General features: G+C 44.7%; 1 protein-coding gene across 1 annotated transcript in view; it reads right to left on the bottom strand.

Moving 5' to 3' along the window:
* Window positions 1–25,563, bottom strand: part of gfra4a (GDNF family receptor alpha 4a) — a 169,938-nt gene that overhangs the window by 5,220 nt on the left and 139,155 nt on the right. Inside the window, exons 4-6 of the mRNA XM_083792082.1 lie at window positions 23,966–24,305; window positions 22,382–22,491; window positions 20,735–20,869 (exon numbers count right to left, since the gene is read on the bottom strand). Coding sequence (XP_083648208.1) covers window positions 20,735–20,869; window positions 22,382–22,491; window positions 23,966–24,305 — 585 coding nt within the window. The remainder of the gene's footprint in view (window positions 1–20,734; window positions 20,870–22,381; window positions 22,492–23,965; window positions 24,306–25,563) is intronic.

The following is a 25,563-nucleotide window of genomic DNA, read 5'->3' as shown; positions in this document are numbered from 1 at the left end:
GTCTGTATGCCATGGCAATAGCTATCTCTGTAGTAGAATTACAATATTGAATAATGGAACTGCATTCCAGTATCTTATAAACCGCATCTACAGTCACTTGCAAACAAGTCTTTAGCTCATGTTACAGGAATTGTGTGCAGTGATTAAATAAACAAATAATAAATTAGTTTTTCTGTGATTTAACAGCGTGAAAGGATCCCCTATACTATCTGTATAGTACACAGTACTATACAGATACTGTGTACCGATTTGCATGAACGTTTGGAGTAGCCTTATATATATATATGTATATATATATATATATATATATATATATATATAAATATATGCCTCCTATTGGTGCTATAAGGCCGATGTGAACATTTCAGGCAGAGGTTCTGCTCTGGCATCCAGGGACAGTGTGCACAGTTTCACGTCGATCGAGCCAATGGTGACAGAGATTACTCCATGAGAGCCAATGGTGACAGAGATTACTCCATGAGAGCCAATGGTGACAGAGATTACTCCATGAGATTGCTCTCAGACGGACGGATGGAGGGACACACACTCTGACAGACAGGCCAGGGGCAAAACATAGTCTCGGCCACACCTTCGGCCTGCGGAGACAAAAAATCTGCCAAATATTTCTCTGCACAAATACAGGGTTCTCGTTTTTGATGTTCACTACTCTCAAAGCAAACAAACAGAGTGAATGCGTGTGTGTGTGTGTGTGTGTGTGTGTGTGTGTGTAAATTGAAATGCACAGTATTATTTATAAACCTGGAAAGTGATGTAGAAACCCCTCCAGCTTCACGGCTGCTCAGGAGCTTGAGTAGTCTGTTTTATTAGTTTGTTTCTGTTTTAGCTCACAGCGTACGCGGGCAAACTGAATGCATGCCTCCATTCATGATAATTAGCACCTACTTCAGCCTGGCTAATACACTGAAACTTCGAGTCATTATTGCATATTGAAATCCCCAGAGGCACTCGTTATTTTGAGATGAAAGCTAAATTCAATAGCTTTTTTTTTCATACAGTTACAGTCACAGTGCAGGGGTTATGTAACATTATCAAGCATCATATTCCATCATCATTGTTACTGGTGTCGTCTTGTTGGGTTCAATATTCAGTCCATTTCTCCCATTTCTTCGAGGAATAGACTCTTGATTTCTCAGGTCATGAGTTTCTCCATTCCAAATATCTCCTACACAATGCTCAGCCACCGCTCACAAACTGGAGGATCTGCTCTGTATAGCCCTAAGCCTTGTAATTGTTGTTTTACTAGTAGTTGCCAATAATACTTTGACTTATAATCCTTTTTTTTTTTTTTTTTTTTTACATACACATACACATTATCAATGAAATTCAGTCAAAAACGGCTACTACTATTTGGAAATATACAGTAGTAGTTATTTTGTTTCTTTTGTGATGAGGACAGACAGCATAGGCTGAGAGGAGAGGCACAAGATGAACACTATAGGTATGACATGTAATGCCACAGGTGAGGGTCTTACAGCAGTGGTTCTCAAACTGGCATCCGGGGACCCCCAGGGGTCCTTGAGGGGTAATAGGGGTCCTCAGCCAAATGAGTTAATACTAGATTTTCAAATCCAGGCCTATATTGCGCTGATCAGAGCAATGAGTTCTGATGGCAGACCCCTGACCAGTGTTGGTTGCAAGTTTGGTGCGGATCGGAGCCTCGCAGGTCCACGTTACGTTTGTGATGTACACCGTCCAGCTTCCACCCACCCTGTAGGCAATTATATGTAGGACAGCATCAAAATCACTTCAACCACTTGGCTATTTGAAAATAGCCGATCCATAAGCGTCGCAATTACATTTATTAGAAAATGCAACACATCTTTTTATTATTTTTGTAATATTTTATCGGCGGACAATGTGTAACACCACTGTCACCTTCCCATGACGCAACGTTTAGAATCTCTGACGCAAGCAAGCAACATAACCCTAACCTCTCCAAGAAACACCTCTGGATTCAAAAATCGTGTAAATGTATAGTATAATTCATATAAGTGAATTTACATGGCTACCATAAGAGTCAAGATATCTCTTAGCCATACATCTACCACAGCCTGACTGACTTGCGGTCATGAAACAAATTAATATTCCAAAAGCATTCATTTTCAATCTGCTAATGGGATACTCAGTGACAGTTGCTTTTCCATGAAAGTCACTTCTATTAAAATATACTCAAATGAAGATATGAGTGAGAGATTCATCAATTAACATCGCCACAGCTTATGCTCTATGATGGATGCAGGTAGCCTGACATTCAGCTTGAATTCTCATTTCGTTTCACTCCATTATACAAGAACATATTTTTTTAATAGTCGTGGCTAGCGGTTCAAGGAGTGGAGCCAGGATTTGTGCTCAGACAAAAAAAACTTCACCCGTGTCCAGCTCTGAGGAGGAGCAAGGAGACGTTTGACTTTGAAAACAACAATTTCCACCATTGTAATGGACTTACCCCCTTCAGTAGCAAGACAATGAAACATTGGAATTCTATCCCATAGCTCCCAATTCCCCCTGATTAGCCAGCGGTATAAGCTAATTAGAGGAAAGCTGCACCTTGCAACACACTGTGAGAGAGACCAAGTCAATAGCATGAGCAAGACAGACTGTCAGGATAGGATATGTATACATATTGGTGTGTGTATTCTCTCTCTATGTGTGTGTGTGTGTGTGTGTGTGTGTGTGTGTGTGTGTGTGTGTGTGTGTGTGTGTGTGTGTGTGTGTGTGTGTGCATGGCTGTGGACCACCAAGCTAATGGCCCTGCAGGTCATTAGCAGTGCTGGGACAGGTGGAGAAGTGTGCTGCGTCTCCCAGCAAAGCGTGCAGTTAGAGCTCTGCAGTGTGCAAAGCAGGGACTGCTATCTGGCAGGCTGACTGATGAGATGAAGAGAGAAAGAGAGGGAAAGAGAGAGAGGGGGGGAGAGAGAGAGAGAGAGAGAGAGAGAGAGAGAGAGAGAGAGCGCTATTCCAGCTGCTCACAACAGTGGGTCTGCCCTCCTGCTGACACACAAGAGAGATGAAGTGCCAATTGATATCTTGCAGTAAGCTGTTGTGACAGTTCCCTTTGTAAATGTTTGGACATGGCGATGCACCGCCATCGCCCCGTCTCCCCGACTTCCTTCGCTCCCTGAGGGAAGGCCCCACGGGTTCTTCTCCCTGGAGCTATACGAGAGCAAACACATCCTCGGTTGATTGCAGCTGGGGATGGTGGAGCGGTGGAGCGGTGTGGGCGGGCGTTCCAGAAGAGCGGATGAGTCCATCCCCGTCCCCTCGTCCCCTCTCTCCTCCTGCACAACCTTCACTGCACTTCACCCCCTCCCCAAACACCCTTTTCCTTTTTGTTTCTACAATCAACTCACAGAATACACAAAACAATTTAAAATAATTGGGGGAAAATGCGTTTAACCTCCATCTGTCCTCTGTTGTTGTTTTCTTTTTTTTGTCTCCCCTCAACACACTCAAGCTTTCGGGGAAAAGACAGTGCAGACTGCAGACAGTCCAGAGATGACTGCCTGCCTGTTTTTCTGCATAACAATTTGGTTATTATTATTGCTGTGATGAGGAGGTAAGTGCTACCGGTGACAGCTATTTTAAAAACACTAACACACACACACACACACACACACACACACACACACACACACACACACACACACACACACACACACACACACACACACACACACACACACACACACACACACACACACACACACACACACACACACACACACACACACACACACACACACACACACACACACACACACACACACACACACACACACACACACACACACACACACACACACACACACACTTTAAAAAGGGATGTTTTTAACGCCCCCCTCAGTACACCTCCTCCTCTCTGCCTCCTCCTCCTCCGGTTGCAAAGGACTGCATTCTTCCCAGCACTATTCTCTTTCTCTGTCCACCTCATTAGTTTGGCAGCAGCAAACCAAATTACACTCAATTATAGAGTCATCAAAGGGCAGCTGAAGTCCTGTCTCAGCAAGCAAGTAAGCAAATGGGGCCCTAGCGCTCAAAAGCAAAACCGGGCGTGGCGGCTCGCCATAGAAAACACTGGCCGCTTAACTTGTAAAACAACAAAATGCCACTGAATGAAAAGGTGAGGTTGCATTTAAATGACATAAACGGTGATTTAATTCTGAAACAGGAGCCATTTCCTCAGTAGGAGACGCGTCGGGCAATATTAAAACATTTCATAACTTTGCTACGTTGTGATTACACGAGTAACACATTTTGGCAGGCACTATTTATTTCCAGAATATTGATCAGGAGGTGGTGAGAGAGGCAAGAGGTGCTCCACCTTTTCAATGAGGCACACGTGTACACAATTAACCACAATTAACCCTGAACTTTTCAATTCTGTTTGAGCTGGACGGAAGCTCGTCAGCATGTGTCACACTCTGGTCTGAGTCAAGGTAGTGTAGGCCAAAGTTGGCACTGAACCAGCTCTCAAAATACTCCAAAAAAGGCACTCATGGCAAATCCTTTAGCAAATTCAATGGTCATTCAGACAAACCAAACACAAAATAGGTATTTACAGCCCACTGGCCAGGTTGGCTCTTTGAAGGTCTGCTCTGCTCCCTACAATCCTACATTGATCGCTGGGCAGTGGCAGGTGCTCCCATATAAAGGCTAGGCACCTCCCATTTAGACAAAACCAACCCCGGATTGATTCCTCAATCGAACCAGTGCATCAATGTCCAGAGACATCACAAATCATTCATAAGCATAACACACATTTTAAAATGTCACATACTACTCTATAAATGATTCCCATAATATAATAACAAATAACAAATAACAAAGTCAAGTTCTCTAAACAAAACCCTCCCACTGTTGGCATGTTCCCCACACCCCACAGCTAGTAGTTGCTCCCTTCAATGGAGTCAACAGTCAATTAACAACTTTAATCAAGCATCACACAATATATATAGTCAAAATAACAAATATCATTCTGCAAACATAAATAATAATTAAAATGTTAACCATTCAGTCTCAGTGGCAGGTTGAACTGCCACTGATGACATTGAACTGCCACTGATGACACTTCTGAAACGGCTTTTGACTTCCTGCCGTTCACAAAGAGGGTGGGTAGCTCCACATTATTTTGTATTTTTACTTTATTATGATAGACACTGTAAACACAGAGTGGGAGACAATGTGTGAGAGGAAGGCTCTGGCGGGATGTTTCGGTCCAGGGCTACAGTACAGTACTGTATGTGTGGTCCAGGGCTACAGTACAGTACTGTATGTGTGGTCCAGGGCTACAGTACAGTACTGTATGTGTGCTCCAGGGCTACAGTACAGTACTGTATGTGTGCTCCAGGGCTACAGTACAGTACTGTATGTGTCCAGGGCTACAGTACAGTACTGTATGTGTCCAGGGCTACAGTACAGTACTGTATGTGTGCTCCAGGGCTACAGTACAGTACTGTATGTGTGCTCCAGGGCTACAGTACAGTACTGTATGTGTCCAGGGCTACAGTACAGTACTGTATGTGTCCAGGGCTACAGTACAGTACTGTATGTGTGCTCCAGGGCTACAGTACAGTACTGTATGTGTGCTCCAGGGCTACAGTACAGTACTGTATGTGTGCTCCAGGGCTACAGTACAGTACTGTATGTGTCCAGGGCTACAGTACAGTACTGTATGTGTCCAGGGCTACAGTACAGTACTGTATGTGTGCTCCAGGGCTACAGTACAGTACTGTATGTGTGCTCCAGGGCTACAGTACAGTACTGTATGTGTCCAGGGCTACAGTACAGTACTGTATGTGTCCAGGGCTACAGTACAGTACTGTATGTGTGCTCCAGGGCTACAGTACAGTACTGTATGTGTGGTCCAGGGCTACAGTACAGTACTGTATGTGTGGTCCAGGGCTACAGTACAGTACTGTATGTGTCCAGGGCTACAGTACAGTACTGTATGTGTCCAGGGCTACAGTACAGTACTGTATGTGTCCAGGGCTACAGTACAGTACTGTATGTGTCCAGGGCTACAGTACAGTACTGTATGTGTCCAGGGCTACAGTACAGTACTGTATGTGTGGTCCAGGGCTACAGTACAGTACTGTATGTGTGCTCCAGGGCTACAGTACAGTACTGTATGTGTGCTCCAGGGCTACAGTACAGTACTGTATGTGTGGTCCAGGGCTACAGTACAGTACTGTATGTGTCCAGGGCTACAGTACAGTACTGTATGTGTCCAGGGCTACAGTACAGTACTGTATGTGTGGTCCAGGGCTACAGTACAGTACTGTATGTGTGCTCCAGGGCTACAGTACAGTACTGTATGTGCTCCAGGGCTACAGTACAGTACTGTATGTGTCCAGGGCTACAGTACAGTACTGTATGTGTCCAGGGCTACAGTACAGTACTGTATGTGTCCAGGGCTACAGTACAGTACTGTATGTGTGCTCCAGGGCTACAGTACAGTACTGTATGTGTCCAGGGCTACAGTACAGTACTGTATGTGTGGTCCAGGGCTACAGTACAGTACTGTATGTGTGGTCCAGGGCTACAGTACAGTACAGTATGTGTCCAGGGCTACAGTACAGTACTGTATGTGTGGTCCAGGGCTACAGTACAGTACAGTATGTGTCCAGGGCTACAGTACAGTACTGTATGTGTGCTCCAGGGCTACAGTACAGTACTGTATGTGTGGTCCAGGGCTACAGTACAGTACAGTATGTGTCCAGGGCTACAGTACAGTACTGTATGTGTCCAGGGCTACAGTACAGTACAGTATGTGTCCAGGGCTACAGTACAGTACAGTATGTGTCCAGGGCTACAGTACAGTACTGTATGTGTGGTCCAGGGCTACAGTACAGTACAGTATGTGTCCAGGGCTACAGTACAGTACAGTATGTGTCCAGGGCTACAGTACAGTACAGTATGTGTCCAGGGCTACAGTACAGTACTGTATGTGTGGTCCAGGGCTACAGTACAGTACTGTATGTGTCCAGGGCTACAGTACAGTACTGTATGTGTGGTCCAGGGCTACAGTACAGTACTGTATGTGTGCTCCAGGGCTACAGTACAGTACTGTATGTGTGGTCCAGGGCTACAGTACAGTACTGTATGTGTGCTCCAGGGCTACAGTACAGTACTGTATGTGTGGTCCAGGGCTACAGTACAGTACTGTATGTGTGGTCCAGGGCTACAGTACAGTACTGTATGTGTCCAGGGCTACAGTACAGTACTGTATGTGTCCAGGGCTACAGTACAGTACTGTATGTGTCCAGGGCTACAGTACAGTACTGTATGTGTCCAGGGCTACAGTACAGTACTGTATGTGTGGTCCAGGGCTACAGTACAGTACTGTATGTGTGGTCCAGGGCTACAGTACAGTACTGTATGTGTGCTCCAGGGCTACAGTACAGTACTGTATGTGTCCAGGGCTACAGTACAGTACTGTATGTGTGGTCCAGGGTTACAGTACAGTACTGTATGTGTCCAGGGCTACAGTACAGTACTGTATGTGTCCAGGGCTACAGTACAGTACTGTATGTGTCCAGGGCTACAGTACAGTACTGTATGTGTCCAGGGCTACAGTACAGTACTGTATGTGTGGTCCAGGGCTACAGTACTGTATGTGTGGTCCAGGGCTACAGTACAGTACTGTATGTGTGGTCCAGGGCTACAGTACAGTACTGTATGTGTCCAGGGCTACAGTACAGTACTGTATGTGTGCTCCAGGGCTACAGTACAGTACTGTATGTGTGGTCCAGGGCTACAGTACAGTACTGTATGTGTGCTCCAGGGCTACAGTACAGTACTGTATGTGTGGTCCAGGGCTACAGTACAGTACTGTATGTGTCCAGGGCTACAGTACAGTACTGTATGTGTCCAGGGCTACAGTACAGTACTGTATGTGTCCAGGGCTACAGTACAGTACTGTATGTGTGGTCCAGGGCTACAGTACAGTACTGTATGTGTGGTCCAGGGCTACAGTACAGTACAGTATGTGTCCAGGGCTACAGTACAGTACTGTATGTGTGGTCCAGGGCTACAGTACAGTACAGTATGTGTCCAGGGCTACAGTACAGTACTGTATGTGTGGTCCAGGGCTACAGTACAGTACTGTATGTGTCCAGGGCTACAGTACAGTACTGTATGTGTCCAGGGCTACAGTACAGTACTGTATGTGTCCAGGGCTACAGTACAGTACAGTATGTGTCCAGGGCTACAGTACAGTACTGCATGTGTGCTCCAGGGCTACAGTACAGTACTGTATGTGTGGTCCAGGGCTACAGTACAGTACTGTATGTGTGCTCCAGGGCTACAGTACAGTACTGTATGTGTCCAGGGCTACAGTACAGTACTGTATGTGTCCAGGGCTACAGTACAGTACTGTATGTGTCCAGGGCTACAGTACAGTACTGTATGTGTCCAGGGCTACAGTACAGTACTGTATGTGTGGTCCAGGGCTACAGTACAGTACTGTATGTGTGCTCCAGGGCTACAGTACAGTACTGTATGTGTCCAGGGCTACAGTACAGTACTGTATGTGTGGTCCAGGGCTACAGTACAGTACTGTATGTGTGGTCCAGGGCTACAGTACAGTACTGTATGTGTGCTCCAGGGCTACAGTACAGTACTGTATGTGTGGTCCAGGGCTACAGTACAGTACTGTATGTGTGGTCCAGGGCTACAGTACAGTACTGTATGTGTGCTCCAGGGCTACAGTACAGTACTGTATGTGCTCCAGGGCTACAGTACAGTACTGTATGTGTCCAGGGCTACAGTACAGTACTGTATGTGTCCAGGGCTACAGTACAGTACTGTATGTGTGGTCCAGGGCTACAGTACAGTACAGTATGTGTCCAGGGCTACAGTACAGTACTGTATGTGTGGTCCAGGGCTACAGTACAGTACTGTATGTGTGGTCCAGGGCTACAGTACAGTACAGTATGTGTCCAGGGCTACAGTACAGTACTGTATGTGTGGTCCAGGGCTACAGTACAGTACAGTATGTGTCCAGGGCTACAGTACAGTACTGTATGTGTGCTCCAGGGCTACAGTACAGTACTGTATGTGTGGTCCAGGGCTACAGTACAGTACAGTATGTGTCCAGGGCTACAGTACAGTACTGTATGTGTCCAGGGCTACAGTACAGTACTGTATGTGTCCAGGGCTACAGTACAGTACAGTATGTGTCCAGGGCTACAGTACAGTACAGTATGTGTCCAGGGCTACAGTACAGTACTGTATGTGTGGTCCAGGGCTACAGTACAGTACAGTATGTGTCCAGGGCTACAGTACAGTACTGTATGTGCTCCAGGGCTACAGTACAGTACTGTATGTGTCCAGGGCTACAGTACAGTACTGTATGTGTCCAGGGCTACAGTACAGTACTGTATGTGTGCTCCAGGGCTACAGTACAGTACTGTATGTGTCCAGGGCTACAGTACAGTACTGTATGTGTGGTCCAGGGCTACAGTACAGTACAGTATGTGTCCAGGGCTACAGTACAGTACTGTATGTGTCCAGGGCTACAGTACAGTACTGTATGTGTCCAGGGCTACAGTACAGTACTGTATGTGTCCAGGGCTACAGTACAGTACTGTATGTGTGGTCCAGGGCTACAGTACAGTACTGTATGTGTCCAGGGCTACAGTACAGTACTGTATGTGTGGTCCAGGGCTACAGTACAGTACTGTATGTGTGGTTCTGAAGGAGGGTGGAGGCTGAGCATCCTCTCCACAGGAAACGTTCACAGCTGCAAAGCACTGTAAGCCTCCTGGTTATGACCTTTTCACTATGGGCACGCACGCACGCACGCACGCACGCACGCACGCACGCACGCACGCACACACGCACGCACGCACGCACGCACGCACGCACGCACGCACGCACGCAAACACACAGGGTATGAAACTACATTGCACCACATTTGTGTAGTGTAAATTATTAATTCGCACATTAATGCACACACTGTGCTGCTGCCTTGTGTTTTTACAATTTTGAATTGACAACTTCATCACATTCCAAAAAGAAATAAAATTCACAGGTGGGACTATTACTAGTGATACACAGTAATGTGAACATTCACCTCAGATGGCTTTCATATTTAGAGATTATTAATGAGATGAGATGTCTGTATTATATTGAGATGCTGATCCTTCTGTTGTGTTCTATTTATGTATTCTGTTATTAGCTGTAACAACAGAATTTGCCCTTGGGGTGCAATTAAATTTGATCTTTTCTTAGCATAAGGAAAACATGTTTGCAAACTCTTCCAGTGCAGGTCTTCCACAATTATCAATTCATATGAAAGTACTTGCGATCGCTGAATCATTACACCCTCACCATTACCTTCACCATCCGGACAACGTTGCCCTAATCTGGCAAAACGGGATTGAACTCCAAGTGGGAGCACGCTGCTAATGCACGCCATTGGTCTGTAAATCTTCTCTCCCATTAGAAACGCCTTCGTCCTTATTATCACGTTCGTATATTATGCCGAAAGCCGTTCAACCGAGATAATCCATTTGCGCAGAGAGCGAGACCGAGTGTGGCAGAAGGTTTTTCCTCTGTGGATCCCTGTGCTGAGAAATGAGGATAGTCAGGCTGAGGTTTGTTTCCTCAGGTCTCTGAGGAGCTTACAGTCAACATGGCTGAGTAGCTTGTCTTGTTTACGAACCCAGAGAAAGCTCTCCAGATGCAGGCTGCGCATAAGGAGTTTTCGTTTTTAGAAAATGAGATTTGTAGCTACTGCTGGAGAAACGACACTGGCTCTGACTAAATACTTTGCTGATATCAGAGCTAAATTGTCCACTAATAGATGTTATGGAAGTAATTTTTTTTTTTTTTTTTTAAGGCTGTTACTTAGAGAATGACAACATTAGAGGATGCCATTCATTTAATTTGTCATTGAGTAATTTTAAAGTAAATGAATTACTATTATAAGATGGAATTAGTGAGAGGAACATGGGGTATGGAATATAATGAATGTCAGTCAGACTACAAGGTTGTGCACCCAGTCCCACACAGCAAAAGCCCCCAAAATCAAATGCCACGTGGAAATGGTGGGGCTCCCAATATGGATCTTGTACTGCCAGCCTGTGATGTCAGTTCACATCCACCTTGGTCACTGCATGGTGCATGTACGGATTAATACAAAGATCTACTCAAAACACACCATACAACTTACACTAACCTATAGTACGTCTCAAGAATCAGTGAGTATATGTGTTTTTTTTTTTTCTTTCTCATAATGATATAATTGTCTATAAAGGAGTATACCATTTATAGAGGTTGATGTATGACAACGTTCCGATCGTTCTTTTCTAACATAACTTGTGACTATCTTTTGAACTCGAATAACTTATAATTGTATTTATTTAATTTAAATTTTTGTTATTTATATTGTTTTTGTCTTCTGTGCTTAAATTATTATTATTTTTGTGTCCCGTTTACACTTGGTCAATATGCATGGTTGTTGTTTTTGTCTGTACTCAATTATTATTGTTATTTCTTTATATATTGTTTTAATGATGACGATAACTGTGGGGGGAGGGATGGGGTGAGGGAGAAAAAATAAATAAATGGTATGTTCAAACTGAACTTAAATTGTTGAAACCTGCTACCAATAAACATATATAAAAAATAAAAAAAAATCTGAGATCAACGATGATCACGCATAGCAGAGTACCGCGGCACCATTCGGTATAAGAATATTATACCCCTTTGCTGCTCATTTTGTCATTTTAGTTGTCTTTTTAGGAATTAATATTCCAGATCCTCTCACAATTGTATAGGCCTAATGGTTATTCTTGAGGTATAACTCCTCCTTCATTGAAAGTGAGTCATCACCTGACGCTGATCCCCATTGTTCTCAGCAAGGTCTTATTTAGAACCGGTGCTCTTTTACTCCCATCTGATTGGTTGTATGATTCTCATGCACCATACAGTATGTGTGATGTGTTTCCCTGAAGAAGGCTTAACTGCCGAAATGTTGGTTTGTTGTATAAAGTATTGGAGCTTTGGCTATACCAGTGTGTGTGTGTGTGTGTGTGTGTGTGTGTGTGTGTGTGTGTGTGTGTGTGTGTGTGTGTGTGTGTGTGTGTGTGTGTGTGTGTTGGCTATACCTGTGTGTGTGTGTGTGTGTGTGTGTGTGTGTGTGTGTGTGTGTGTGTGTGTGTGTGTGTGTGTGTGTGTGTGTGTGTGTGTGTGTGTGTGTGTGTGTGTGTGTGTGTGTGTGTGTGTGTGTGTGTGTGTGTTGGCTATACCAGTGTGTGTGTGCGGCTATACCAGTGTGTGTGTGTGTGTGCGCGGCTATACCAGTGTGTGTGTGTGTGTGTGTGTGTGTGTGTTTGGCTATACCAGTGTGTGTGTGTGTGTGTGTGTGTGTGTGTGTGTGTGTGTGTGTGTGTGTGTGTGGCATGTTTTTGTCCTTTGAAGACCACTATTTACATATTGACATCATTCTGTATGTACTATGATGTCCCCATTTTCGGAATAGTTAAGATGCCAGTCCATCACATCCACACTGTAGTGTGATATAAGTCAACTCTATTGTGTCAGCAATAGATCTCCATACAGTACGGGCAAAAAGTGAAGACACAGACAGTCAGACACAGATTCCTGCATCTACTGTATACATAGAGAAAAGATCAATGTTTTGATTACCATAGTTGTTCAAATCACTAAGGGGCGTAATCCGCAATGACTTTTGTACTATTGCAGAAACAAAGTACAAAGATGATGATTTAATTAATATCAAAGTCTGACACAACAGTAGTAGGATATTCCTTTTGGTGTCATTGAGCGAAACGTTGAGCCAATCATTGAACGCACGCACGCACGCACGCACGCACGCACGCACGCACACTTACTTACTTTTGTGGGACATTTGTCTTTGATCATATTAATCTGACAACATGACAAACATAAACTACTACGCAACACAAGGATTCTCTTTTTTGCGACAGTAAGATACCAGCTGCAGTTTATTAGTGTCATTGTAATGTCATTAATCTGCCACCAGCACTGCTATGGCTCAGGCTGGCGGTCTCCTGTGATCGTATGCACTTGTCATAAATAACCACACACAAATACAGAGGTTTTCTGAATTCAGACAATGTTGGTTTGAAAGTCATATTTCTGGTCTCAGCGGCTGTAATTTATTCTACGTTCCCCAAAGGGCTGCTCTACCACTTGAGACACAGCTGCCCCACAAACAATTTTGATGGCATTAACCACATTCATCCTGGCCTCCCTATTTTGGGCATGTCATTGAAAAAGGCGGAAACAACATTATCAAGATATATGGGGTGGATCATGAGGCTTCTAATTATAATTCCGAATTAAAGCTGCAAGCAGCAATGACCGGGCCCTCACACGTCTGTGCCTGTCGACCAATCAAAACTGGGAGCAGAGCTAAGTAACTCTAATGAAGGACATCATTTTGAACCGAGTCTAGTCAGTGAGGTGACTCATATCTCGCTACGTCTACGACAAACTGTTCAAAAGCTATGGCAAATGACACCACCCCCAAGTCTGACGACAATCAGTTCAATACTTGATTTTGTAGTTCTGCTATTTTCAATTCCTGTTTGGTGTTGAAGTTTGACGCTTCGCTACGGTCACACCATTTTACGAAAACTCACGTTTTCGATATCTTTTCATCATTGAGGTCTTTTGTGTAAGTTGAGCAAGTTTGATTTGGAACTGATCATCCTGCCAGGAGGACTTTGTTAAAGCGTGACATGTGAAAATGACATAAATTGCAATAATAAATTCAAAATGGCTGACTTCCTGTTAGGTTTGGCTTCCAGGCGCCAAGATACTTTTTTGTAAGTCGGGACATGATACAGGTGTGTACCAATTTGCATACATGTAGGTGAAACCGTATTGTGGGGCTTCAAGCACAAACTTTTGTAGGTGGCGCTATTGAGCCATTAGGCCACGTCCCTTTTTGAGACTATTGAAATACGTAATTTTTCGCCACTTGTGTGGTGTGTGTGCAAAGTTACGCAACTTTTCGAGTACGTTTAGCGCCTCAAAAAGTTATTAAGAATAATATTGATCATTGCGATTTCAATATGTTTTCGCACTACTGTGCAGTGCTCGGGCTTTGAATAGTTGACCAGGCCACTGTGATCCGAACAGCATTAAAGAATATATCGGAGAGGAAATTAAATCCATCAATTAATTAATTGGAATGGAATTCTATATAATATTACTGTATGTGTGTATAATGTTTAAGATTTTTGTCTTAGTTTTCTATTGTGGCAGCCGCATAATGTCTCACAGAATTGCTATTTTCTGTTGGTTTGATATAGGCCTACAAAATGGGCAATACAAGATTAAGTAATAAAAAAAGCGGAACAAAACACATTTTCTAAATGAAACAAAACAGCAGGTCTGCAAGCACATCGTGTCGTGATGTGACGTATTATTATTTGATCTAAACTTACAGTTTTGTGTTTAACAGCAGCATGTTTGTTGACTCTGCCTAACAGCTTGCTACTGTATGAATTATGTTTTGTAACAGAATTGACACATTATGTATTCAATCAACTAAACACATACAGCTGTTCTGCTGTCTGATCCAATTCTGTGTGACAGCAGCTAGATGCATTTCAATGTTGTGTTGGTCTGCCCTTCATCCTGCCACTCACACAGGCCCTTTCCATTGCCATTCATAATAATACACTTTTGGCAATCACAAATAACCTAACCTCTTTAAGTGTGCACACTTTTTCACCAGAAACAGACGATCTACAAGTTTTTTACAACGTTTGCCTATTTTCACAGAATGTTGGGCTATTATGAAATGCTCTGAATAGGGACACTATGGAGTTGAAGTGGCTAACAGGCTGAATAAATACAAATGATGGATCTTTAGGTGTGTACTGTTCATTTGTTGTGATGCCAAAGCTGTAGTAATGGTCATTGTGAACTATCATTGTGATGTCACTGTTCTAGTCATTTAAAAGAGTCATTTAAAAGGGTCACACTCAATTGCAAGAGTGAGTATTCTCTTATTTATCCATGTCTTTACCAGAAAGATTCGGAACAATTGTTTCAGCTATCCAGCCTTCGTCAGTGTGTAGAATTGGAAGTATCCTTCTATTCTTCCTTCTGGTATAATAAACGTTGTGATGTCATGATGTGGTGACTGTGGTGACTCGTCGTGTGGGATAATCAAGGCATGTGTAATGACAAAAATCACACACGTGTAAAGTAAGGGCCGCTCTTTACATCATATATCATCTCATTCTGGCCAATCACAATTTGTCTCCGCACTTTTCCGTCGTCAATTTTCTGCCCTCACTTTTTATCCTCACTTACTTTGCTCGGCCAATCAAGTCATCTGAATTCCGTGCTCAGCCAATCAAATCATCGCTGTGATTCACACAAATACACAAAGTTGGCACCGCTCAAAAATACACCAAACAATTACAGAAAGGAAAAGGGGTAAAAAGGGTAAAAATCACACCCGTGCAAACACAAACATCAAACGCCATTAACAATAAAGAAAATGGGCATGTATTGTATTTGTACATGTGAGAGGGGGAAGGGAAGGGCAGTGGCAAGTTGCAGTGTGTGTGTGTGTGTGTGTGTGACGCACGCACGCGCGTGCGTGTGTGCGTGCGTGCGTGTCCTGTGTGTCTCTGTGTCATTGGATGTATACCAGTAGAGGGCATGCCACAGCATTATACAGCAAACGTTTTACAGGGCAAAACAAATGTTCAAAACATTTGTACTGATGTTTTGCCAAGTCAGCTCAGGTGCAGTGTTTGTCCCCTCCAGCTATGGGTCCTCAACTCATATGCAGTGGTTGCCACGTGCACTTTTATAAGCAACGCTTGTCTTGTTTTTTGTAGTCAATCGTTTGTTCTGGTGTTCTGTCATGGATCCAAATGACCTTCAAGTCATCATAGTCATTAGGGTGTTCATATATTGTAGTTAGGTTCTCATGTGGTGAGACCTAGTCGGGTATGGGATGGTTCTACACCTAGTTGCTTTCTTTCTCAAGATCTGGCAACTCAACTGCCTGTTTGTGTCTCCTAACAGTTTCATTGATTTTGAAGCAAGACTTCAGTCACACTCTGCTTACCAAAGTATTATTTAACACTTCCTATATGTGCCTTGGAAAGTATTGCTGTGAGTTAACTACCTTAATGGCAATCTCTATAGATTTGGTGCTTTACTGCTTTTGTAGCCATGTGGTTTGTTGAGGTTTTCTCATTGCCATGAGGGTTTGTTCATGCTAAACTAATGCTAAAGCTTGCACCCTTTCACCCTGTGATTTATTATGTTTCAGTTTTATGCCTGGCTAAACACTAATACGTCTATGCAGCAGCTCTAGAAGAGCTTTCTGACTGTCAATAAATTCATATGTGGCATAGTTATTCATCTTAAAGTTATTCCATGTTCCCATTCTAAGGACGGTATCATACGTTATTGTTCATCTCAATCCTTTTCAGTTATATGCAGTATCATATTAAAGTAGGTCAAGATTGCAAATTGCATTTGCAGTGATCTCATGTCAAGTGCCAGCCTTCTGTCTAGTTTATTCACTTCTGTAGATTTGTTCTAGCTGTTTATTTTTGGATGTAAGTTATAAGTTTGAGATATTATTATTATTATTATTATTATTATGTATTTCTCAATGAGCATCATTTAATTAGTGCTTCTTTGTCGTGGTATCACGTCTCAGCTTCACTATCCGGGTGGAGCTGTCTTGGAGAAGAGTTTAAAGCCTTAACAAACTGCTGCCTCCGCAAGGCAAGGCTGTTTTCCGCTCATCTTAGTTATTGCAACTAATGGCATTGGATGACAGTAACCAATTCATAGTTAATGGCATAGATGTTGTCAAATAACCGTAGCCATTTGTCATTGTTTCTTCATAGAATTGTTTAGCGTTATGTTAAATTGATTAATACATGTATTAATAATTATTAATATTTAATTCAATAAGTTGCTATTCAGGACAGGCACATATCTAGGCATGCTTTCTCTCAAAACATATCATGTTTTATCTGTTATCTGTGGCTCATTCGTTCATCAGGTTCATGACCCCCAGATGATAACCCTAACCCTAACCCTTTTGGTCCTAGGCTTTTTTTTCCCAGCACAATCACAGATGTCCTGGGTCGCTCAGTCAGGAGATTCACCAAATTCTTCTTCAGCCGGTGTTGGCCGGTTGCGGTTTCTTCGAAAGTGATGGTTCTAGTATCTAGCGAAGAAGTAAGTCCATCACCATCACCCACGTGCAGGCTGCAGTGCTGTCGATTATGCAGCGTTATAGATTGCTTGCATGGGACATAGTAATGTATCTCATCTTAGTTATGGACAAGGGTGGTCTCGAACAGTTCTCGGGTCTGCAAGACATAAAGCTTATTTTAACTTCTTTAAAGCTCATTATCAATTGCTCAAAGGCCGCATGAAAAGCATATGCCGCTCATGTAACTTGTCACTTGGGTGTTTAAATAGTTTAGGATTAAGATCTAAGGCTTCTCTCTTAAGTATCGGTATCTCGGCTCGCGTGGTGTGGGAAGTCTCTTCTGCTGATCTCGACCCTCAGCATGATCTCTGTTTTCCGATCCGTGCTTAGGATCCCCTATTCACTCTTTAATTCATTCAGTCAGGATGAAGTATAAGTAACTCTGTCTTTGCTTGTGTCTTTTAGTTCTGCATCGGGCAACTTGCTCTGGCTGCATTCTGGACTCCGTAAGGTGGCGTGAGCCCTGCTTAATCGGCTATCGGTCTCCTCAGCTCATTCCCTGGCTACTGAGTCCTGATTCTACTGCCACGCTGATGCACCAGTCGTCACCTGAAACTCAGGCCAATGGTCCTCAGCTGCCCATGAATCATCATCATGTGCATCTAATCGGAAGAGCTTTCAGCTGTTTATTCAGGATGTAATGAGTGCAAGTGCTGTATTCGATCAGGAATGGTAATCTTATTTCCTTGCATATACGGTGGTCGCTGGGGGCAGTTCAATTGGTGGCATGTCACAAGTTAACGTTAATAATGGTTCGTTGACGTTTCCTCATACTGGCGTAGAGGATGTCGGCATAACAGCAGGCCGATGGCGTTTCCTCATACTGGCGTAGAGGACGTCGGCATACCGGTAAGCAGGCCGATGGCGTTTCCTCATACTGGCGTAGAGGACGTCGGCATAACGGTGAGCATGCCGATGGCGTTTCCTCATACTGGCGTAGAGGACGTCGGGATAACGGTGAGCATGCCGATTGCGTTTCCTCATACTGGCGTATAGAGGACGTCGGCATACCAGTAAGCAGGCCGATGGCGTTTCCTCATACTGGCGTAGAGGACATCGGCATACTGGTGAGCAGGCCAATGGCGTTTCCTCATACTGGCGTAGAGGACATCGGCATACCGGTAAGCAGGCCGATGGCATTTCCTCATACTGGCGTAGAGGACGTCGGCATACTGGTGAGCAGGCCGATGGCGTTTCCTCATACTGGCGTAGAGGACGTCGGCATACCGGTAAGCAGGCCGATGGTGTTTCCTCATACTGGCGTAGAGGACGTCGGCATACTGGTGAATGGTTGCACTACACGTAAGCCCTGCGAAAGCAGCTGTAGAATATTCCTCTATAGTCGGCTAGCGCAGCCACGCAAGGCCTTTTTCAATTTAAGCTTAAAGTTAGTATGCCCCAGCCGATCCCAGATGGTTGTCTCGCATCCAAAACGGATGGGATATCGGCCGGGGCCCCAAATGGGTTTGAGTTCGTCCTTTCACCCCACACATTATTTTTCTCAGATAAGCCTAATGGCTACACATAGCTCACGTAGGGCGTTCTCGGTTCTGTTTGTTGGGGGGGTTAGCATATCCGTGCAGGTTCCAGAAATGCATATTTTTATATTTGCATTTCGTCACTGTGCATTCATAGTGGGTCACCTGCCCGGATCGACGGTGAGAGTTCACCGACGGTATGTGTGTTGGGGGGTTATTGTATATTGTATATCTATCTCCTTGCTCTTTATGTTTTATGATTGTTGCTTAATCGTGCCGAGCAGGGAGAAATCCAGCAGAGCCGAACGCCAAGTCAAATATCATATGCACACTTGTTACTCATTCTGCAAATAAATATTGGGTAATCTATTCGTGAGTTGTCTGTCTGAAATGATACGAAGCTTGCGAGGTAGTTCATACAGTCAACCTCAAGGGCGGTTCTTGCCATGCTCAAAGGCTCATTCTATACTCAAGGGGTTAACATGCTGCATTACTATGTGGGCGTATAAGTGTGTGCAAGTCTCACACGTCATTCGCCGATGCGGCAGTCAGCTGACCAATAGGGCAGGCTACTTAAGCTCACTAGACTCCATGCTCTTCCTGCCTTCCTCTGCTCATGGTTCCCGGTTGTATGTGATGTTTTCTCCCACCACCACCCCAGCACCACCGGTGGGCTCTGCTATTTATACTCCCCATGGGGGGGTTATTGTATATATTGTATATCTATCTCCCTGCTCTTTATGTTTTATGATTGTTGCTTAATCGTGCCGAGCAGGGAGAAATCCAGCAGAGCCGAACGCCAAGTCAAATATCATATGGACACTTAATTAACTTTATTCTGCAAATAAATATTGGGTAATCTATTCGTGAGTTGTCTGTCTGAATTACAGATGGCTTCTTGTCATTTCTTTTAGGAGGACTGAAGAACACAAGGATGCAGATAAGGCTCTCTCCTCTCATCAGCACAATGCTTCCCTGTGGTGAAGCTTGTCTGTCGGGACCAAAAGGCTCAAGAAAGAGACAAAAACACACGCACAGAGCCCATATTCATCTGAAACATTAAATGGGATATCACCTTTCCTCAGCCCTAAAAAACTATTTTGGACAATGGTCAATTTTGATATACCTTTCACATTTTCTACCTGCGGGAGTGGGGTGAGGGGGACCTTGTTGAGTACACCCAAAGGATGGATGGATGGATGGATGGATGGATGGATGGATGGATATATATATATATATATACACTATACTTTTTCCCTCTATCATCCCCTGTATAATGATGGTGGGGTGTTTTCCTGCAGACAGACACTACCTTTGGCTGCCTCTGGGTGTTTTGAGTTGTAGGTGTTGTGACTCTGGATGTGTGTGTATGTGTGTGTGTGTGTGTGTGTGTGTGTGTGTGTGTGTGTGTGTGTGTGTGTGTGTGTGTGTGTGTGTGTGTGTGCGTGCGCACAGTGCACAGTTTTACAATGAAAACTGCTGCTGCTGGATTCCACCCGAAACACATGCTCCCCGCAAGAGACGGGAACCTGAGAGTGGACATGATACAATGATACATAGTCACAAACTTGTTTTCAGCTTTATATATCCCCCACCAAATCTTCTGGTTACATCGTTCATGTGAAGTGGTTTGCTTGTGCTTATTGTTGAAATGGTGGAAGTCGTTATGGTGAGTCACCATAGGAATCATCGGTCACAATGGTGGTGCTCGCTGGCCGCAAGAGGTGACGGTGAGCACCACCGTTGGCGAGATTCTTTTTCCTGATGGTTCTGACCACCGATGCCTGCTGGGTGGAAGCCTGCATTCTAGTGGAATGGAGCCATATTTGAATCTGTTTTGCAACACCTCTTGCAAACATCAACACTGAATGTTGTCTATATCTCCTTAAGGGGCAGTGGCGAAACCCACCCATACATACAAGAGATTACTCTAAAGCACACAGTCCTGTTTCAAAACTGTTTTGCTGTCACTCACTCAGGCAGACGTTGTCATGGAAGAAAGCCAGGAAGTCGTTGCACTGCTCCCGGTGGTTGCCACTGGCGGTGCAGGAGCACCAGGGTCCCACATTGGATGTAGAGTTGTCTAGGTAGTTAGTAGTTATTGTACTTCCTGGAGGACAGGAGGGCAAAGAGAAGGTTAGAGAGGGAGAGAGAGACAGACAGCAAAAATAAATAACTAAATAGACACAAAGTCACGTACTTGAGGAGAGCAGAGAGAAATGGAGAGAAAGAGACAGAAGGAAAGAAACAGAAGCACAGAGAAAAACAGACACAGACAGACAGGGAAACGAAGAGATACACAAGAGGGACACGGGCACACAAAATTAGGTGACCACGCCAGCTGGTAGCTTTTGCATGGATGCTTTCATAATGCCCTCTTACTGACCTCTCAATCCCATTGGAAATCCGTATAACAAAACGTCAAACCCACCAAACACATTGTCACCTTACAAGCCGAAGTGTAAAGCTCTTATCTGGCACTTATCTGGGTATTTGTCCTGTATTTTTTACTCTCACATTATTTTTCTGACTCACGGATCCACTGAGGCAGACATTTAATGAGCTTTGATAAGTGCAGCTGGCCCCAGGGCCAAGTCCATGAGCGGTCAATAGACTGTTATGCTCGCAGCTTTTTCTCCACCTTTTTGACGAAAGGAAATTATTTGGCAGCCATTCTTTGGGAATGGTAATACAGATTTGTAGCTTGTATTTCTTAGAGGAGGTTTGTGGGAAATACAATTGCTGCAATTTCTGCAGTGCCCACACAAAGGTTTTCGATTTTTCGATTTTTCTAGATCTCAGAGCTCTAAACAACAAAACCCCCCTGAGTTTCACTTAGTTGAGCTGTCTGCAAAGGCCAATCACTTCTCTTTCACGCATTCCTCTCGTTCATTCTCTCTCAATCTTTTTCCCCTCGACTGTCTTCAGACTCACTCTCACTCACCCAAAGAACCTTGTTTTGGGGGTTGTTTTTTGCCAAGGGTTCTTATCAAAATGTTTGTGCACAATGCAATCTTTTATTTAATTACAACTACAATGAGCCAACGTTTGCTAAGCCGCTCGCTCTCGCCAGGCTCAGCCGTATGTGTCAGGGATAATTCATCCCAAAACAGCAGTCGATGCTTGTAATTGTGCTGCTTATAATGCCTAGGAGTTGGATGAGTGCCCTGCCGCTGACTCCATCGATCATTGAGCTGCACGGCTCGTGACAATCCTTGATTCATTCTTTGCATGACTGTTTGGTGCTCCAGTTTTATGCCACCTTCCCCTCACTCTCTGGAGCCATTATTGTTCCCATCGCCTCCAGGTGATGGGTAGTTGGGTATACAAATGTATTATTACAATCTTTTATTATTTTCTTTTTAATAGTTTTTACAGAAAACCACAGGCCAGCGGGGCCACACACAAACAGTCAGAGTTCTGAATCACAACTCAGTTTTCACGTCATTCCACCTTGTCTTTCTTCACCAATGCACAATGTAAAAAAATATATATAAAAATAATAATTGTCTTTTTTGAGATACACAGCGGGAAAGCCATTACATTCCAAGCCAGCAGGGTGAACCAACACCAACCAACCCCAGCACCAATCAAACACCATTGAGAGAGATTCACTCCTTACCTATCAGTCCAGTGTATGCAAGGAGACATGCACCATAGTTGTCCTGCTTGCAGCCGCTGGCAGCCTTCTCAGAGGGCTGGCAGTCGTACTGGAACTGAGCCCAGCGGGACCTGTGGGAGTGATAACATGCCATCCATCATTTACTCGTGCTTGGCCAACGCTGAGAGCCAAGTGCGTGTGCCACCAAGCACCAAGCCATTCCCACTCCTTGAGTGGGTTTGTGTGCGTGCCCCACCCACCCTATAGTAGCTAGCTACCCAGTCTCTCTTCTATCACTGAACTCCACTCATCACTCTTCTCCCCTCCCACCCTCCGCACGCACGAACGCACGCACGCACGCACGAACGCACGCACGCACGCACGCATGCACGCTCACTTCCCAGGTGTACCCCATGCAGTCAGTCATTTACTGGAAGGCTGGAAGGCTGCCAGGCTGAAAAGGCTGTAATGAGGGGCAAAGTCAGGGGGCTACAGCTTCGATATGCTGCTGACTTCTGGCTGAGTGCCTCCAGATTAGGCAAATGAATTGGCTGGATAATGGAATCCACCCCCATCCACCAATGTCAGCCCCCCCTCATCCCTACCCTACCACAGTATATCACCCACCCTCGGACCCTCCCTATCAATCGGCAGCCCACCGTCAGTCCCTCGTCCTGAGAGACTACTGCAGGCTACCGTATTATATGAACATATGGCATGATCATTATCAACACACCCTGGCTGTTACAACTGGCATTTGCAAACGAGAGATTAACTCAGGATGCATTGCAAGCAGCCCCACATCTCAACATCTCTTATTGGTCACTGCACTGTCATAATGTGTCAAAAGTACATCATGTGTGAGTGTGCGTACGTGTGTGCGTACGTGTGTGTGAAAGTATCGTGAATGGGCAGCAAATAGAAGGGAGAGGAGAGAAGAGGACTGATAGGATCAATAGCTCTGGCAGATGAAGCTCTTTGTCTTCCTGACATTTGAGGTGGAACTAGATTAGATGCTGGCATTCCCTGTCTAGAGAGACAAGGCCTGGTGGTTCTCTGGAGGCCTTTAGATAGTCACAGCAAAACCTTTTATAACCTCTGTATATTTACACCTGGCAACATGGAATCCTTTAAGGCAATAAAGCATTATCTTAACCGTGAACAGCTGGTTCAGATGAACAAATAGTTTGATCAGTCTGGCTACAGTTTTGGCAACAAATACCAGTTTGGCAGGGAAGTGAGGCATGCATCGCAGGTGATGACCATGAACCTCTTACACTTTTGCTTCAAGGTGCCACAAAAGAAATGACATGTGGTTTAACAATACTGTCTTGCAAACAAAGCAGCCCCACATTGTGAGATTCTCAATACAATTCCACTAATTATCCCCAGAGAAATTAATTTCACACATCACACACAATAGTGGATAAAATGTACAATAATATATCAGCTTATGAGCAACAGTCATGGATAAATCTAATGGCAATTAAAGAATGAAATGATGGACGGAGGGATGGATGGATGGATGGACAGACGGACGGACGGACGGACAGAATGGATGTAGACAGTAGACCCTATCACAAACCCCTCCCCCTCCTACGGTACCTGCAAACATAGTCAGCCCTGCAGACGCGGAGTTGAGCCAGGCAGTTGGGCTTCTCTTTCTCCTCGTACGAGCAGGCCGGCACGATGGTCTGCCGGCGTCGCTCTGCACATGCCGTGTCCGTGCACGGGCAGAACAGCAGCTCATGGGTGTAGTCCGGTGGCACGCGGTCAAAGAACTTCCTCAGGGCCTTGTTGCACTTGGGCCGGTTGCACGGCCCCGAGCGCGCCGAGGGCTGGATGCACGACGACACGTACTCCGTCCGAAGCTTCTGACACGTCTCGTCAATGTTGCACGCCTTGGCTGCATCCAGGCAGCGGTTGACTGTGGTTACTTCCGACTCTGGTGAAAATGAACAATGGGATATATTTACAAAATTAATCATTTTATTGTGACACTGTATATGGTGCCAGGAGAACAACCTCATTCTTGAACGTGGACTTCAGGAGGCCGAGGAGAGAGCCTGTCAGCATTTACATTGGCGGTGCTAGTGGTTTCAAGTACACAGGGCTCCACACACATGATGAAAAGGTCTCAGTAACACCTCTACTGCCGAAGTGCCTTTGTCCCCTGAATACATTCCTGCTTCGCATTTATGCCATGCCACTTTAATCATGCACATGAAACCATGATTGTATACCTCCAAGCTGCTACTTGATGTGATTATAACTGATGGTCTAGCTGTTACTAATTTCTTGTCGCTTTAATCATAAGACATGAAACTGACTTTGTACCTGCTGCTATTTTTACATGCTGGATATATTGTCCACCTGCACAAGAGGCATTTGTGCCTTTTGTTGTGCTATTATCCATTGCCATTATTATTTTTTATCATGCACCTCATGTTTCCCGGAATTTGCATATTATGTTGACTGTGCCTTCCTCTTATTTGACTTACTCTGTTATTTTATTCTTTATTCTCAGTCCCTAGAGCTTGCACTAAAATAATTTCACCGACTCTTTTACCTCCTGTAATTGTTTGATGATGTGGCAATGAAAGGTGATTCAGATTTTGGGGTAGGTAGGTGGTAAAAAAAAGAAAAGGGCAAACTCAACTCAACTTTATTGTTGTCACATTGTTGTAAAAAGTACAGTAGGTGAAATTATTTCTCACAGCACCATCATTGCAGTTCAAGAAAGGTAGAAAGAGGTAGAGAAAGAAACAGAAAAACAGGTCAGCTATCAATATATGGGCGGCGGGCAGTGCATGGCCCTGTTTATACATCTTATCTATACATGTACCATGTCTCTGTACGTCTGTCTGTACGTATGTAATCCACGTAACTCGAGAACCGTTCGCCCCTTCGACATCAAATTCGACACACGTGTTCCACACCCCCACAGGCAGTGCCCGATGTCGAGTTGGTCGAACCCACGGTTGTCCAGAACTGCCACAAAAGGCCTCTGCCCGGGCTCTGGACAGGGCCCCCTGCCCAGGCTCTGGACAGGGCCCCCTGCCCAGGCTCTGGACAGGGCCCCCTGCCCAGGCTCTGGACAGGGCCCTCTGCCCGGGCTCTGGACAGGGCCCCCTGCCCAGGCTCTGGACAGGGCCCCCTGCCCAGGCTCTGGACAGGGCCCCCTGCCCAGGCTCTGGACAGGG

Source organism: Protomyctophum parallelum (assembly GCF_964188405.1).
Source record: "Protomyctophum parallelum genome assembly, chromosome: 20".
In the NCBI taxonomy this organism is placed as follows: Eukaryota; Metazoa; Chordata; class Actinopteri; order Myctophiformes; family Myctophidae; genus Protomyctophum; species Protomyctophum parallelum.
This window is presented reverse-complemented; position numbering and strand designations above follow the sequence as displayed.